Source organism: Camelus dromedarius, chromosome 9, assembly GCF_036321535.1.
Source record: "Camelus dromedarius isolate mCamDro1 chromosome 9, mCamDro1.pat, whole genome shotgun sequence".
Taxonomy (NCBI): domain Eukaryota; kingdom Metazoa; phylum Chordata; class Mammalia; order Artiodactyla; family Camelidae; genus Camelus; species Camelus dromedarius.
The window spans coordinates 18,438,857-18,455,544 of NC_087444.1; the positions used below are offsets into that span (position 1 = coordinate 18,438,857).

At 35.7% G+C, this 16,688-nt stretch overlaps 2 protein-coding genes across 4 annotated transcripts in view; both read right to left on the reverse strand.

The window, feature by feature from the left end:
- The window catches only part of RSBN1 (round spermatid basic protein 1), a 40,940-nt gene extending 38,464 nt beyond the window's left edge, over window positions 1-2,476 (reverse strand). For both annotated transcript variants that reach the window (XM_064488857.1, XM_010976208.3), the window contains exon 1: window positions 1,310-2,476. In XM_064488857.1, the coding sequence (XP_064344927.1) occupies window positions 1,310-2,015 (706 nt within the window). In that variant the 5' untranslated portion in view covers window positions 2,016-2,476. The remainder of the gene's footprint in view (window positions 1-1,309) is intronic.
- Window positions 2,477-3,005: 529 nt separating this feature from the next.
- The window catches only part of PTPN22 (protein tyrosine phosphatase non-receptor type 22), a 42,702-nt gene continuing 29,019 nt past the window's right edge, over window positions 3,006-16,688 (reverse strand). For both annotated transcript variants that reach the window (XM_031457847.2, XM_010976199.3), the window contains exons 16-21: window positions 16,017-16,044; window positions 13,146-13,229; window positions 12,816-12,928; window positions 10,713-10,743; window positions 8,509-8,586; window positions 3,006-4,165 (exon numbers count right to left, since the gene is read on the reverse strand). In XM_031457847.2, coding sequence (XP_031313707.2) covers window positions 4,101-4,165; window positions 8,509-8,586; window positions 10,713-10,743; window positions 12,816-12,928; window positions 13,146-13,229; window positions 16,017-16,044 — 399 coding nt within the window. In that variant the 3' untranslated portion in view covers window positions 3,006-4,100. The remainder of the gene's footprint in view (window positions 4,166-8,508; window positions 8,587-10,712; window positions 10,744-12,815; window positions 12,929-13,145; window positions 13,230-16,016; window positions 16,045-16,688) is intronic.

Below are 16,688 nucleotides of genomic sequence, written 5' to 3' on the forward strand. Positions count from 1 at the left end.
AAATGAGAAAGTGAGAAAAACAAAGATAAAAATAAGAGAGAGCAAGATCATTGCACACTGGTGGCGAAAACTGGCACTCCTGTCAGGCTGGCATAAGTTCTACTCCTGAGGATAAGATGTGGGTATCACCAAAGAAGATTTAATTCAATTCAATAAAAAGTTACTGAGCAATTATTTGCAACAGATTGCACTATCTGGAAGTAGCACAACAAAACAAACAAAGAAATTAACTGGCCCTAGGTTAAGACCAAATATGTCAAAGAAATCCAAGACTCACCGAACTTTGGATTGAAAGACAAAATTTCATTAACGTGCAGTAACTTAAGCGCCCCAGTATTAAGAAACACAAAAGTACTTCTAAATCTTAAGTAGATACAACTAACAAATTACATAAAATCATATACAAACATATGACATAATTAAAATTCGTATCTTCCCCTCCTTTCTTCTAAAGAGAATGTAAATAAATGCTGCAGGTACTTGGGAACAAGAAAACATTAATTTTGGTCAACCTAATTTCTCTCGAACCCACATTTAGTCCTACATTTCCTGGGCTAAATATTTTTTACTTTAGTGAGGGTTATTGGAATTAAATAAATTCTCATTTATTGTGCCAGACAACTGGAATTCTTGCCTGTACTCTCTACTACTGGACGCTTCCACTTTTCAGAGGCTGGGTTGGTTCTATTTTCTAGGATCAAAGGAAAGGGAAAACCTTCCCCACCCCTTTTCAGAGCACTAAGATTTCATATGAAAATTAAAAATGATTTTTACCTCCACATAAAAAAGAACCAAGATAAACTGCGTTTATCACTTTACAGGAGCCAAGGCAACCACTGAGTCGAGCAAATCTCTGGAAAAATTCAAACTCATTAAAGTCCCAAACCATACTCGTGAATGTTCTGAAGCAGAGGAGAGTCAATAGTAAAGCTTTCCATCAAGGAAAACAGGAAAAAGGATTCTGAGCGACAAGCCTTTACTTTGGACAGGTAGTTTTTAATACCCCACCTACTAATTCCACTCTAAGGACCGCGCGGCGCGGAAACCCTGGCGAATTTGAAAACAAACGTTGGTAAAGGCTCGGGGAGGGGGACTGGCCAGGGGGGAAGTAACTGACAGCTCGGCCTCGAAGCAAGAAGCCTCAAGTAGGTCAGACTGTGTCAACGGTTTGAAATCCAGGGTCCACCCCAGTGGGCTTAGGGGAGTACAGCAGCAGGAGGTAAGCAGAGGGCTGGCCTCTTTCAGGGCCAAAGGGGCGGGATATCGCAACAGAGAGAGCCCAAGCTCGGGGCAGTTCGCCTGCTCTCACCTCTCTTGGGGGCCTTGATGAGAGGCACTCCGCCGGTCCTCTCGCCGTTTTCCTGCTTGTCCTTGTGCTTGAGCTCTCCCGGAACGCAGGAGCTGGGGTCACCATCAGAGCCGCGGTGGTGATGGTGCTTGTGCCGCTCCTTGTGGCCCTTATGCTTGGGCCCGGCCGCGCTCACCGTCAGAGGCGAGAAGGTGAAGAGGGCCGAGGTGCCCGGGGCCGGGAGCGGGGCAGCGACAGCGGGCCCGGCGGGTGCCAGCGAAGGTGGCGGCGGAGGCGGCAGGAGCAGAGGCTCAACAGGGCCTGGGACGGTTGGGGCTGCATTCGTTGGCGGCAGCGGCCCGGGATGTTGGCGGCTGCGACGCCGCCGGTGAGGGGGAGCGAGAGGGGGGTCCTGGCTTGGCCGCCCCCGCTTCTCCTGAGACCCCCCACTACTGGCTCGGCGCTGCCGCTTCACTCCCCGCGGCGAGACCCCAGCATGGGGTTTCTCCTTCCCCTCTTTGTCCGGCTCCTCCTGCGCCGCCACCGCCCGTACTACGCGCACCGCTCCGACCTGCGCAGCCATTTCACCCACAAACACACATTTAAATGGCCCGACCGCCCCCCCGTCCGCGTATCGCGCAAGCGCCACCGGCGCACGGCCCGCTGGGCATTGGAGTCTCTCCCCAACCCTCCACTTCTCGGCCGTACTTCGTCCAGAGCTGAACATGCCGGAAGCGGAACTTCCCAGCCCTTCTTCGCAGGCCCCTCCAACCGAGCTCTATTGTAAAGCACCCTGGGCCGCGCAGAGCCTCACGGGAGCGGTAGTTCCCCCGCACCCACTCAGCGTCGCGGCTCGGCGAGTGGAGGAGCCGAAAGAGAGCGTGCGCCGAGTCACGCTCCGGATCGCGACGCAACCGACGCTGGGCGGAGAGTTGCCGCCAACCGACTTAACGGCCGAAACAATGTTAAAGGCTTTTCAGAGTCCGTCTGCGCGTTCCCATTATTGTCTCCGTGTGCCCCTTTCTTCATTTTACACGGAGGAGGTGGTCTCCATAGTTACTTATAAATTTCCTCTTCCTCTGGTAACCTTTGTGAGGTAAAAGAATCTCCGGCCTTTTACCCTTGGACAAGCGGTTTGATGAAGAGGAAAGGGGAACTTAATATTATCAGATGAGGGCGATTTTGCTTTAAAATCGAATGCAGCTGCAAATCAGACAGTTTTGAACCTGTTCCTGGGCACTGATTGCTATGGTTACAACTACAGGCGCGACAAGGCAGGTGCAAGAACTGCCTGCCTGGGAGCCTGGTGGGCGCCGCCCCACCTCGCGCCGCCCCACCTCACCCCGCAGTCGGGCCACATTCCCTCCAGTGCCTGGGACGGTAGCAAACATTGATTATTTTGAATACATCCCTACAGTTACCGCTCCATTCTAGATGGAAAACTGTTTCGAAATTTCTTAATGTTTTCAAATCGCACGTATAAGGTTGCATAAATTTGAGAAGTATGTCTATCAAAGAACGCTCCAGAAATCGTCCCTGCTCACCAGGGTTTCCGCCCGGAAATCTATTTACAATTTGATCGTCACTTTAGATTTTACCTCCTTGATAAAGATACTTAGAAATAATTGATTACAGTAAAGAACTCAGGGAAAATCACTGTGGTTTGGTAGCACTAGTGCCTGGAGAAATATCCGGCACAATGAACACTACAGTAAAGTTAGTTTAAAAACAAAAAGTTTATTGAGCATCTCTTGTGTATATTGCACTGCAATAAACAGGTAAAAATATTTCATCCAATATGTGCCTTCCTTGGGCTTCCTAATGAAGGATACTAAAGAACACACGGTATTTAAGTATTCCATTTCTAGGAAGTTATAGACTTTTTTAAGTTAAATCATTATGAGAACTCAGGGAAATGCTTTGTAATAATAATTACCCACTAACTTGTTACATAAAGTTAGATTTGCAAGGTCAACTTTCTTAAGATAAAGTAGATCCATATTTATATAGAAAAAAATTTAACTAGTAGTACCTCTGGTTAGTTGGATATAAACTACACAGTTTTTATATAGGAACTTTGAAATGAAAAAAAATGCTACCAAAAGACAACTACTTTATTGATTATTCTTCCAAATTTGGCAATTGAATAGCTGGCTATAGCTTATCAGGAATGTAACTGAACATCTTGTTAATTGGTATATCCAAATAAAAGAATGATTACTGTCTTTAAAGACTATTACGTTCATATATATTTTATTCTCTTATTAAATGACTTCTTCTCTTACTATTCTTATTTCCCACAACATTTGGAAAGATGTGCAAGATGTACTCCATTTAGGCAAACATAACTCCCAGGGAATAGTCATTGTTACAAGCAGTAATTTTGTACTGCAAACACAAAGTAAGATTTTTAAAAACACTTTTTATAGTAACATCTGGCAATATGCACATTTAATTGAGATCCAATCTTACAACTCTTTCAAAGTCTTATATACTTACGTAGAAAAGTAAAATAGAATAAAAATAGCTTCCAAAAATGAAAAATAAGTCCATTCTAAAACTCTCTCATACAGCATTCTCTATACGTAAGCTCAAATGACAAATTCTTATTTGTGATTTCCAAAGCAATGTAAATGAGATGAAAGTATAAAACTTCTGGCATTTATTTGCGTATTGCTTTTCTTTTAAAAACTATTAATGCATTACCATATCTTAATTGTTGATATTATGAATATAGAGTACTTATTTTAGCTAGCAGTATTCCAGTAGTTTTATCTGCAGGTGCACGTGCAGCCTGTATTCCAAAGTTGTGTTAAATATTCCACGATGGTGGTGGGTTCCTTGGTCCTTTGGGTTTTGAAAAACGATTTGCAAAACCTGGGAACAAAAATGAAATTGAATGAAGAAAGATTTCTTATATAGAAATGAATACTTGATTTTAGAGTGTATTATAACATATGCAAATATATGGATTTTTTTCAAAACGTTAGGCAGCATCTTTGATCAGTTTAGTAGTAGATTTAGTAGTAATAGATTGTAACTTATTAAAATCTATTACTCATAATTAAATTAATGCTTAAATGATAATAATAGAATTCTAATAACATTAAAATGTATAGAACACTTACAAACTTAATAATGGTAATAATTAGATGAAGAACCCTGGTTATAATAGCCTTTGGTAGTTCAGTATATAGTATCCTTTTTCCCACATCTATTGAGATATTACTGATATGTATGTTTATATATGACATATGTAAGTTAAAGGTGTAGAACATTATGTTTTGATACACGTATATATTGTGAAACTATTACCATATTAAGGTTAGTTAACACCTCCATCCCCTTACATAATTACCTTTTTGTGTGGTGATTACATTTAAGATTTACTATTTTAATAGCTTTCAAGTATATAATATAGTATTGTTAATTATAGTCACCATGCTGTACGTTACGTCTCCCAAACTTACTCATCTTATAGCTGGAAGTTTGTGTTCTTTGACTGAACTTTCCCCATTTCCCCCACTTCCTAGCCCATGGCAACCATCATTCTACTCTGTATTTCTATGAGCTCAGCTTTTTTAGATTCCACATATAAGTGAGAACATACAGTATTTGTCTTTCTCTATCTAATTTACTCCACTTAGAATAATGCCCTCAAGGTCTATCCATGATGTCACAAAAGGCAGGATTTCCTTCTTTTTTTGTGAATGAATAACAAATATATACACATTCATGTATATAATATTTAATATACATATGTGTATACATAGAGTTGGCCCTTTCTATCCATAGATTCTGCATCCACAGATTCCACATGTGCAGAGTCAACCAACAATGGATCAAAAATACTTGAAAAAAAATTTTCCAGAAAGTTCCAAAAAGCAAAACTTGAATTTGCAATTCACCAACAACTATTTGCACAGCATTGACATATGTTAGGTATTATAAATAATCTAGAGATGATTTAGAATAAATGGGAAGGTATAGGTAGGATATATGCAAATACTAGAATAAACGGGAAGGTATAGGTAGGTTATATGCAAACATTTTATATAAAGGACTTGAGCATCCTTGGATTTTAGTATCCATGGAGGCCCTGGAACTAATCCCCTGCGGATACCAAGAATTTTCCACTGTGCAGGGGGTGGCCACCCTTAACCCCATGTGTTCAAGGGTCAACTGTATACATATCTCTCACATTTTCTTTATCTATTTTTCTGTAAGTGGACACTTAGGTTGTTTCCATGAACTGGCTATTGCAAATAATGCTGGAACAAATATGGGTTGCAAATATCTTTTCTGAGATAATTTCATTTCCTTCAGATATATATTCAGAAGTGGGATTGCTGGTATATGGTAATTCTGTCTTTAATTTTTTGAGGAACTTCCATAGTGACTGTACCAATTTAAATTTCCATCAACAGTACACAAAAATTCCCCTTTCTCCATAGACTCACCAACACTTGTCTCTTGTCTTTTTGATAATAGCCATTCTAATAGGTGTGACGTGATATCTCATTGTGTTTTCAGTTTGCATTTCCCTTATGATTAGTCATGTCAAACATCTTTTCATGTGCCCGTTGACCATTTACATGTCTTTTCTGGGAAAAATGTCTATTCAAATCCTTTGCCTATTTTTTAATCTGATTGTTTGGCTTTAAAAAAAGTATCTTTTATCTTTGTCTTTTTACACACCACTCACTCAGCAAAAAAACAAAATTGGAAAATTTAAATTTCAGAAAAATAAGCACTATTACTTTAGAAAATTTATCATATCAAATTCAGTTATACTTCTACTTCGACCCAGAAAGCCCTCAATTTACTAAGAGATTATCTTTTAAAAGATTAGAAAAAATAAAGTAATAAACAATCCTGAAAAACTAAGTATTTTTATTTATCTTTCTCCCTTAAACACTCCTCACTGATTCTCCCCCAACACACACACACACACACACACACACACACACACACACACGAAAGACGAGGAAATTTTGCATAACCAAGATGGCCTATTTCTGGGTACCTTCAAAATATATGCACATTGATGACATATTCTTTATAACTTTAACAACATGACTTTCTTTTTCTTTGATGGAGTTTATTTTCAAGGTACTCTTACACTTAGCAACTTTTAAGGGCTCAAATTGAGCAACAAAACTTTGAAATACAAAGAGAAAACAGAGAACGGAAAACTCAAAGATGATTAGTTTCATCCTCTTACAAAATTGTGGGTATTATATAACTTTTAGAACTGATGAAAAGGATCAGATGAGATATTTGTTAAAGTATCCAGCGCAATGCCTGGCACGTGGTAACAACTCAAATGTTGCTTAAAACTGAACCACAAAAAACTATACCAAAACTAGAAGAAAAGGAGATTAGGTAATAGGAAAGGAAAAGAAGATAAAAACAAGAAACCCACTAAAATCAAATTTATTACTGGTGGTGGTTAAAAAAAAATCGGGGGAGGGGGCATATTGCCTAGTTCATGCACATTTTACTCCTCTGAGTGGTAAATGAGAAGATAGAAGGAAAACTATTTCATGTTAGTTTCACACGATAGTCACAAAATCATCCAGAGAGCTTGATTGTAACCCAGGTGGACTGAGAATAGAAGTCATAATGTAATATGAAAGTACTAAGTATCTGAAATTTGAGGATCTTTTTCACTGATCAATTCTTAATAATTTAGAATAGTAGTGAACTACATTTTTTGCATGTAGGCCAATTCAGGAAAAATAAAAATGTCTATAAACCACAAAATTTTTTCATTCAAATATACTTTTTGAGTAAAATATCCTATAATGCCTCCTTTATAGAAGAGAACCAATGGAAAAGTTGTCCTGCTTTTTAAGTAGGTAAAATGTTCAACTTTAAGAAGAAACAGCATGGAGGCAGCTCTCTAATATTTTAGCCTTATTTTAGATCACAGATTGTTGTAAAGTTTAGATGAGCCATGAGTTACTCAAGTGGTATCACTGATTGAGAGAAAAGAAGGAAGCAAGGGATATTTGTATTCCAGGAAAAGTTTAGTGGTTTTTTAATAGGTTATATAATATTCTATGTGAATTTTTTAATGATTTCATAAGAATAATAACTTTTTTCTAATTATAATATTTTAAACCTTAGAGTTAATGTAAGCGAAATAAAAATTTTAAACCCATGAAAAGATCCAAAGATTCTAGTTAAATACATTGCCACGGTGAGATAGGGACAGTAATCCAGGTGCGGCGGAGATTACTACGTGTCCACCAAATCTTTCCTTGCTTTTTCTTCAGGAATAGAATAGTATATGGGAAGCTGCCTGCCCAGCATTATTGCATTTCCCAGTGTCTTTTACAATTTAGATATAGCACATGTGTAAGTTCTCTTCAACGAAATGTGAGCCAATGTGATATTGCCTCTTCCAGGCCAATGTCTGAAGACCAGAAGAGAAGGTCACACCTCATCCACATTTTTCTCTCATCTTCTTGCCACCTGCAGTCTGAGTGTGGCAGCAACAATTTTGGTCATTCAGGTAATGACAATACCATAGAGCAGCAGTTCTCAGGGTGTGGTCCCAGGGAGGGGACCCACTGGAAGTCCCCCCAGATCTTTTCAGGAAGTCTGCTTTTTGGTTATAATAAACTTTAGTAATAATATCCCATATTATTTGCTATACTACTTACAAAAAAATTGTAGTATATATGATACTATCTAAATAGTATGATGGATTTATGTCATATAGAGTAATAGAATGCTTAATATAAAATTATCATTAAAGTTTATAACATATTTAGGAGCGATTGGGCAAACAGTTCCTTTAAACTGTCAGAATTGTGCTTCAGCTCCTACTGTGCAGTGAGTTATACAAGATTAGGTAGCAGCACCTGCTCTTCTTTTCATCACACTTGTATTTTTTTTTTGTAACTTTGATTAGATATGAACCAGAGTATTATAGCACCTCAGAATTTCTTCATACATTCATCTACCACATGTCAACATGATCATGGTCATTTGGTTACCTAGCTTGATTTTCCCCATATGCTAGGTAATTCAGGCCTGTGTAAGCTGTTAGAAGTAGCTTAGGTCAAAAATAAAAAGGTAAATGGAAAAAATATAAATATAAGGATTTATATATGCAATCTTAAATCATATTAAAAGTGTATCTTTTATACTGTAAATAAATAATTAAGATAAATTGAAAAAAAAAAACTGCTGGAAAGTAACACACATACCAAAATTCAGGAGGGAGCTGGAGTTCTTTGACTGAACAGAGTCTGCAGGCTTGTTTGGTGAGGAAGAAATACACATACCTAAAATCAAAAGAAAAAATGTAAGGGGAAGAATAAAGAGACACTGAGACCACATAAGTATTGAGGCTAAACATTTCCTCCAAATTAATTAATGCTCCTACATAAACATATCACTATCAATTAAAACAAAATATAGATGCTTACAAATGGGTTGATACTATAATTTTCTCATTTACATATATATATATATATATTTTTTTTTAAAGGTTTCTTTCTTTGCAAACAGATTCTTTATATATCACCCAAATGGATCAGGATCCATTTTATTGTGAATCAGTTTTTTCTGGGATTCAGATCTTGGCTTTCAATTGCATCTTTGCACTCTGACCACTCAGTACACTTTTAAGTTATTCGTTCTCCACATTATTTCACCTATGGCAAATCTGTGATTTTTCTTGTACCATCCTCTACTCCTAGAATATCTTTCTTCATTTTCAGCCTACTTTTTTTCCCATTATAGGTGATTCTATTTAGGCCCAGAATCTCCCAAAAGCATTGTTATGTTTCTTTGTTTTGCTATTTTGGCTACATATAGGCAGACTTAAAAATATATTTCTCTTCCCAGCTCCTTAGTACATTCACGTATCAGTTTCCGCCCAATTTTGAAAACAATCCAGTGAAAAACATGATCCATATTTTGCACAAGCACTGTCCAGGAGCAAAAAAAAGATAATTTCAGGCTTGTATAAACTTTCTAAGAAACAGTACGTGGTGGAGGAGAAATTATTGATTATTCACCTTTTTTTGTTATCAACATTTTCAGAATGTAGCAGGAGGACTACGTATATGTTTGTAAACACATACATAATACTAAGATCCTAGAAACACCTTTTCCTGGAACTACCTGAGTATTAGTCACTAGAGTAAATCATGAATTTCAATGTGCCAGGCATTGGGCTAGGCACTGACTACAGAGACATAAATAAGAAGTAGGTGAAGGTGAGAAAGTTCAGCAGATAGCAATCATGCCTATACTGCATATGAGCTAAGAATTGTATACATCCTTCAGAAAGAAAACAACTGTCCCAAAAGGAAATATTGGGGTTTTTTTACAACTGGAGTCAAAGATTTTGCATAGGTATCTCTCAGAGTGAACTCTTTTGCATATTGGCTTGTCATAGACATTTTTATGCTGCCTGCCCAGCATTAATTCCTTCTTATAATAGAACTTGTATTTTCCTTTAGGAAACCACCCTTCTCCAATTTTCAGCTCCCATTCTTCTCGTGGAGTTGATTCTATCCTTAGATCAAGGAACTGACCCATGACTAGGGCTTTGGTACTTTGCCATGGTCACACCAGTTGTTTAGGTCTTACCTCATTCCTTACTGGTCAGGGTCCACGTGTAACAGTTGTTAAATATTAGATATGACACTGTCCTCTTAATCAGAGCATTGAATGTATTGGCAATAATTGGCTTAGGGGTAGGCAAATGAACAAAGCCAAGATAATCAGGCCCAATCAACATTAGTCATCAGGCTGTTACTTGAACAACCAAGAAAGAGCTCATTTTTTCAACATAAGCCTGAAAACACATGGTAAAAGCCTGCCTATGAGTAAGCTAACACAGAGTGAAACAGAGTTGGAAGATATGGAATGAGAGATTAGGGCCTAATTACATCATTTGAACTCTTGGTCACAAGCCAATAAATCCCCTGCTTAAGCAAATAATTGTCTGCTTAAGTTAGCTTAATTTGGGTTTTCTGTCACTTGCAACTGAAGGATTTCTTAGCAATTAAAATTTCCCACCAAAAGTAGTCATTAGGCACCACAGCTGACACCTTAAACTCTTGTCACTCTATAATTCATTCTCCATACAGCAGCCAGAATGATCTTTTCAACAAACATGTAATCTTTGTCTAGAACACTTTTGTGATTTCCCACTGGGTCATTAACACGGCCTATAAGAATCTAACTACCTCTCGTCTCTACCATCTTTTCAGACATACCTTACTCCTTTTTCCTCATAATACCCAGCGTAGTACAAGTCTGGGGGTGATTGTTCTGATACATAGGACCCTAGCAAGGCTCTGTTTAGGAATAATATTGCTTTTTTTTTTCCACAGATGGTTATAAAAGAGAAAATTACATAGTGGTATACATATCCAAAAAAAAAGTAAAAACTTACTCTTTTTCATGTTTCGCAAAATTTTCAAACTCTACAAAAATGAAGAAAAGGAAAAAGTTAGGTTTTTTCCCTGTGAAATCTAAAATAATTTAATTAACTAGAAATATAAACTTCAGCCAAAAGGATTAGTTTCTTTAAAAATGGCTATCAAAATTATTTTTCTATCTTGCCATTTTTAATTCAGTGCAAAGTCTCCACTTGATTTTATCTTGTTATTTTTCCCACCTTTGTAAGAATCACACTATGTATTTAGAAATAGTGCTATCGCTATATCAGGGGAAAAGATAATTTTTGATAATTTTTTTGTTTCTCGTATAGGCTATTCTAATAAATTAACTGTGCTCTTCAAGAGCAGGCAGATGGTCCTTTATGACCTTTCTGTTTTCCTACCACTTAACAGAAATGTAATCTTCTTCATAATAGATATTTAATAAATTCTTTTTGAAATATTTTATTTATATTTTTAGAAATCGATTATTTCTAATTCAAAATATCCTGGTAAAAATGCTCCCATTCTTATTCTCCATTTACTTAGTTTCTAACCCTCTTCCTGCAGGTAACCATTGTTGTTGGTAGTTTCTTATGTATCCTTTTAGAGATCTTTATGAATATATAATATAAATATAGGTCATATTTTCACCCTTTTACGTAAAAGTTAATAAAATATGTAAAAGTATATTGAGAGAGTCCTCATTCTTTTTTTAGCTGCGTAGAATTCCAGTGTATGCATATACCATGATTTATGATTTATTTAATCAGTTCCCCTAATGATTGACATTTATGTTCCCAATTGTCTGCCCTTATAAATAATGGTATAATGAATACCCAGTGTACATTTTATTTCATGTACGTGCAAGCATGTTTGTAGGATAAATTCCTAGAAGTGAAATTGTTGCATCCAAGGGTATATACATTCGTAATTTTGATAGATGTTGCTAAATTGTCCTCCATAGAAGTTACACCACTTGACATTCCCACCAACAGTGCAAGAGTGGACTTATTTTCCCGTAATCTGCCTAATGGAGAGTGTAGTCAAAATTTGGAATATGCCATTCCAAACACATAAAAAACAGTGTGTCACTGTGGTTTTAATTTGTACTTCTCTTATTATGAGTGAGGTTGAACATATCAAATGTTTAAAGGGCAGATTATGCACATTTACAATCATATGTATTTTTACTTACTTTTCTTTTAGGGTTGTTATGTTCTATGAATTTCTAGGATCTCTTTATATATTAATAAAAGATAGTCCTTTGACTATGATGCAATTGCTGATTTTTTTTCTCCAATTTAGTCTCTATCTTTTGATTTTTAAGGTGATTTTTTGGTTTGTTTTGTCAGGCAGAAATTTTGTTTTATTTAATTGAATTTATAAATCTCTCTCTTTATGGCTTCTGGACTTTGAGTCATCGTTATAAAGGTCATACTACTCCCAGGTTGTAAAATAATCTTTCCAAGTTTCTTTAGTACTTTGATGGGTTGTTTTTTGATTTGTTTGTACCTTGTTTTTTTTTTTTTTTTAACATTTAAATCTTTTATCCATGTAGAATATATGCTGGTATAGCTGTGAGGTATGAATCCTATCTCTTTTCCCTCCAGGTGGTTACCCAGTTGACCCAACAACAGTGATCAAAACAGCCAACTTTAATCCATGATTTGAAAGGCCCCCTTCATCATATACTAAATTCCTATACATATTTGGATCTATTTCTGGACTTTTCCTTCTGCTCTGTTGGTTTGTGTTTCTTTTCATACACCAATATCATACCATTTACTATGTTTTAATATTTGGTAAGGCTACCTTCCTTTTACTTTTTTCCTCCTCCACCCCTCTTTTTTTTTTTTTTTTTTTTGGAATCAGTCTAGTTTTGGGGGGGAAAAAAAGTTGATATTTTTATTGGGCATGCTTTAAACTAAGTTGTATTTTTTTTCTTTTTGGTTTCCCTCCATTAATTTTTATTGTTGTGAGATCAACAACCTATATTAGTGAAGATATTTAGTCTAAATTTCCATCTTAATGCTGGCAGCCCAGGGTTGGAGTGGCAGCAGTGGGGACACTTTCAGTAATGGAAAACCTCTGGCATAAACTCCTATCTTCTTTACCTTACTCCTTGTGAAACTTTTTCCAGGAGTCTTCAATGTCTGTTTTGAAGATGAATTTTCCATGGTGTTAGGATAGCTAGTAGAACAAGTCAATATAGATTGATCCTGTACACCTGAAAAAAATGTTTTGTTATTATATTCAATAATTCTTAGCTTAGCTTTTTTACACATTATTTTTGCAATACACTATGGGTTTTTTAATGTATTATTTTGATCTTATTTGATCACTCTTTGTACCTTTTCCTTTTATTTTACCTTTTCCTACTTTATTGTTAATCTTTTAATAGTCTCATTTCTATAACTTTTTTGAGAGAGAATATTGCCACTTACAATCTTCATCAGCAAGAAGGAAGGACTCTAGGGTTCTTTCTGGCAGAGGAGGTGGCAGAGGAGAAGAACGATCTTGATGTAGATCTATGAAAAGGATAGTATACAACAAAGCAAAAATCCATCAATTAGAAGTCTTAAGTCAAGATTCCTTTTTGGTTTTGCATAACTTTTCCAGTTTTTCAATATTATCCCACAAAAACCAAATAAAAAATTATCTGAACAATGACTGAGCCTCAAGAACTTTGTTGTTCTAGCTCTTTAGCCAGTGACCCTATGCTTCGTCACAAACGTGTAACTTACTTACAAACATATTCTTCCAAAGAAATTGAAACTGAATTTAATCAAGCTTCTAGTTCTTACTACAATTTTACAGAGACTCCTGGAGATAGAGGAACATGTTAAATAAAGTCATCAGGATACAAACAGCCAAATCCAGAATATTAGCTGTCTTAAGAACAAATAGTGGGGGGAGAGTATAGCTCAAGCAGCAGAGTGCATGCTTAGCATGTAGGAGGTCCTGGGTTCAATCCCCTGTATCTCCTCTAAAAATAAACAAACACAAACAAACAAAACCTAAGTACCTCCCTCACCAAAAAGGAAAAAATTTTTAAAAAAGAACAAATGGCCTATTCAACAGCTTAATAGCATGAGAAATATAAAAAGAACTGTTACAAACTTTAAAAGACTTAAGAAACATATAAAGCAAATGCAACATGTAGACTTTATTTGAATCCAGCTTCAAATAAACCAACCGTAAAAAGACATTTTTGAAACAATTTGAGAAAATTGAACAAAGTTGGGATATTAAATAATATTAAGGAATTATTATTAATTTTATTAGTGTGATTGATGCTATTATGGTAGGTTTTGAATGTGTGTTTGAAATTTTCCATAATAAGAGAATTTTAAATAGTGGAGCTACTTTTCCACAATGCAAGTGCTAAAGATACAAATGTTGTTCTGTTTACATAGGCTTCTTGTTACACAGTGCTAAGTTTAATTGTATGCTTTATTAATGTCTTTTGAAAATGAATATGTGGTTAAGTGCTAGAGTTTGTCTTTGCTCATTGGGCTTTTTAGGTCTTAGGATTTATCTACAGAACAAATTCTTTTGTTTATTTCTTATACGCTGGGTAATATGCAAAAGTAAGGTACAATACTTCCAGCATCTAGTATAATAACTGGCATACAGTAGACATTTAATAAATATTTGATAACTGCTCTGAAGTAGCTTATCTTTCAGTTTGCTTTTAGGAAATATTCTGAGAACTATAAATTTCAAGTAATAAAATCCTGCCAAATCCCTTCCTAAAATACCATTTTCATCTCAATATTCCCCTGATGAAGAACCTACAATGGTTATTACTTACTGAATTAAATCTTCTGCCAGCTTTGTGTGTGCGTGATAAAATACACATAACAAAATTTGCCGTTTATGATATTTTGTACATTTACAGTGATGTACAGTCATCACCACTATCTAGTTCCAAAATATTTTCATTGTCCCGGAAAGAAACTCCATACTCATTTAGCAGTCGCTCCCCATTTCGTCCAGATTAGACTGGCAACCACAAATCTACTTTCCCTATACACAGATTTGCCTGTTCTGGATATTTCATCCACCTAGCTTTTAAATCCTTCAGCATCTTCCCACATTTCATCTATCCAAATTTATTTTCCATAATTCCCTAAAATAGAACTTCTGTTACAATTAACCTACTTACCATTTCTCTGTACCCATCATGCTTATTTTTACCTTTGAGTCACTATTACCCTGATCCCTGCTCCTGGAACTCTCTCCTTTTTCCTCTGACTATCCATATTCTTAAATTTCTTTCTTCTACTCAGTGAAGGCTTTCCTAAACACTACAGTGATATCTTCTTTTTTTTTTTTTCCAGACTCCTGGTGATTATAATCAGTGCCACAAAGATTATCACTTAATGGTACCAAGTGAGTATTAATTTTGTCTACCCAACTTGAATAGATACATAAGCATTAAGCAGTGCCCTTTCTTATATATCCTGTGTATTCTAACACTGTATAAGGCACACAGAACTTGCTTAGGAAATGTTCATTTAATAATTCCCTAATAAAAATGATAATAGATAACATTTAATGAGAGTTTATTACTTGACAACCACTGTGCTAAAAGCTTTATATGCATTATCTCACTAAGTAGTCACAAAAATCCTCTTAGAAGGGAGTTCTGTTATCCTCATATAAATGAGAAGAATTGATGAAGTATATAATTTAACCAAGGTTATACATTTTGATGACTATTGGTAGGCTAGGGATTTGAATTAAAGTCCACCTGTCTCCAAAGCCCATGCTTTTTAACCAATTATTATACTACTATTTATGCATTTGAATAATATGTTACTATGAATAAATATGTTAAGAGCAACTACTACCTGTTATAATGTATGTAAAGTACCTATCAGTGCTCAGTAAATGTTCTCTGCTGATGTTGTTCAACATATAAATTAAGTAGGAAAGTACTGGAGAAGCAATAGCAAGTTTAAGACGTTAAGTGGCCAGAAATAATTTTTTAGAATCACACTGTTAACAATGATAAAACCAAAATGGAACTGCTGCAAAGTTTTAAGAGATGGTATCTGAAATAGTTTGTTCTTTTTTTTAAAGGCTTATATATTAAGGAGCAGAATTCTAACATCCTGTCTTCACCTTGCCTTTAACAAAACAAAACTACTAGCCTGGGAAAACCAGAAATGAATCAATAAATAGTGGAAGCTATTAATGGAAACCATGCCATCTCCTGAGATGAATTACTCTAAACTTAATGAGCCATTCTTACAGTACAAATTCTTAGGGCTAAATGTCATCCAAAGTCAAAGGAAAATTTTTTTTACCTGATTCGGTACTCTGGAGTTTTATACTCTGAAAAAGAAAAAGAAAAAGAAAAAGTCAAAAAGAATATGTATACAAATTTACAAGCTCCAAGCAATTAATAGTATAATAGAGATAGCAATGAAATGTTGACCCTATTTTTCCTAATTTATAAGTGTGCTGAGCTATGAAAGGTCATCAACTCTTACAGTGATTTTTATATGTATGGTAATTGGTCCTAAATTGATCTTTTTTGTACTTATTTCCTTCCTACTCAGAACATTCCTCAGAAAATATAATTCAAGGTAAGTTATTGAAATTGAAGTTACTTCATGACACTAGAAAAGTAGTGATTTTTCTTTGCTCTAGGAGTTAAGATAAAGACTATTAACAATAATAATAACAATTACTAGTAAATTAAAAGTGTAATTTAAAAGGTAGAGAATTTTTGCCTATTGGCACTGCAACTGTAGGCATGTTTAAATGTTTTAATCACCTTTCTGATCTCTGAAATTTTAAGATAGTTGGTTCATAGAATTATATTCAAATATATAACAGATTGGTGAAAGTGTAGGTGTTTCTTCTAGAAGCATGGAACATTATTCCAAAAGGTTTATCTTAAATAATAAAGACATCTGTCATTTACCAAAAAACCACACTTAATAATATATTATTACAGTTAACATGATACAGCC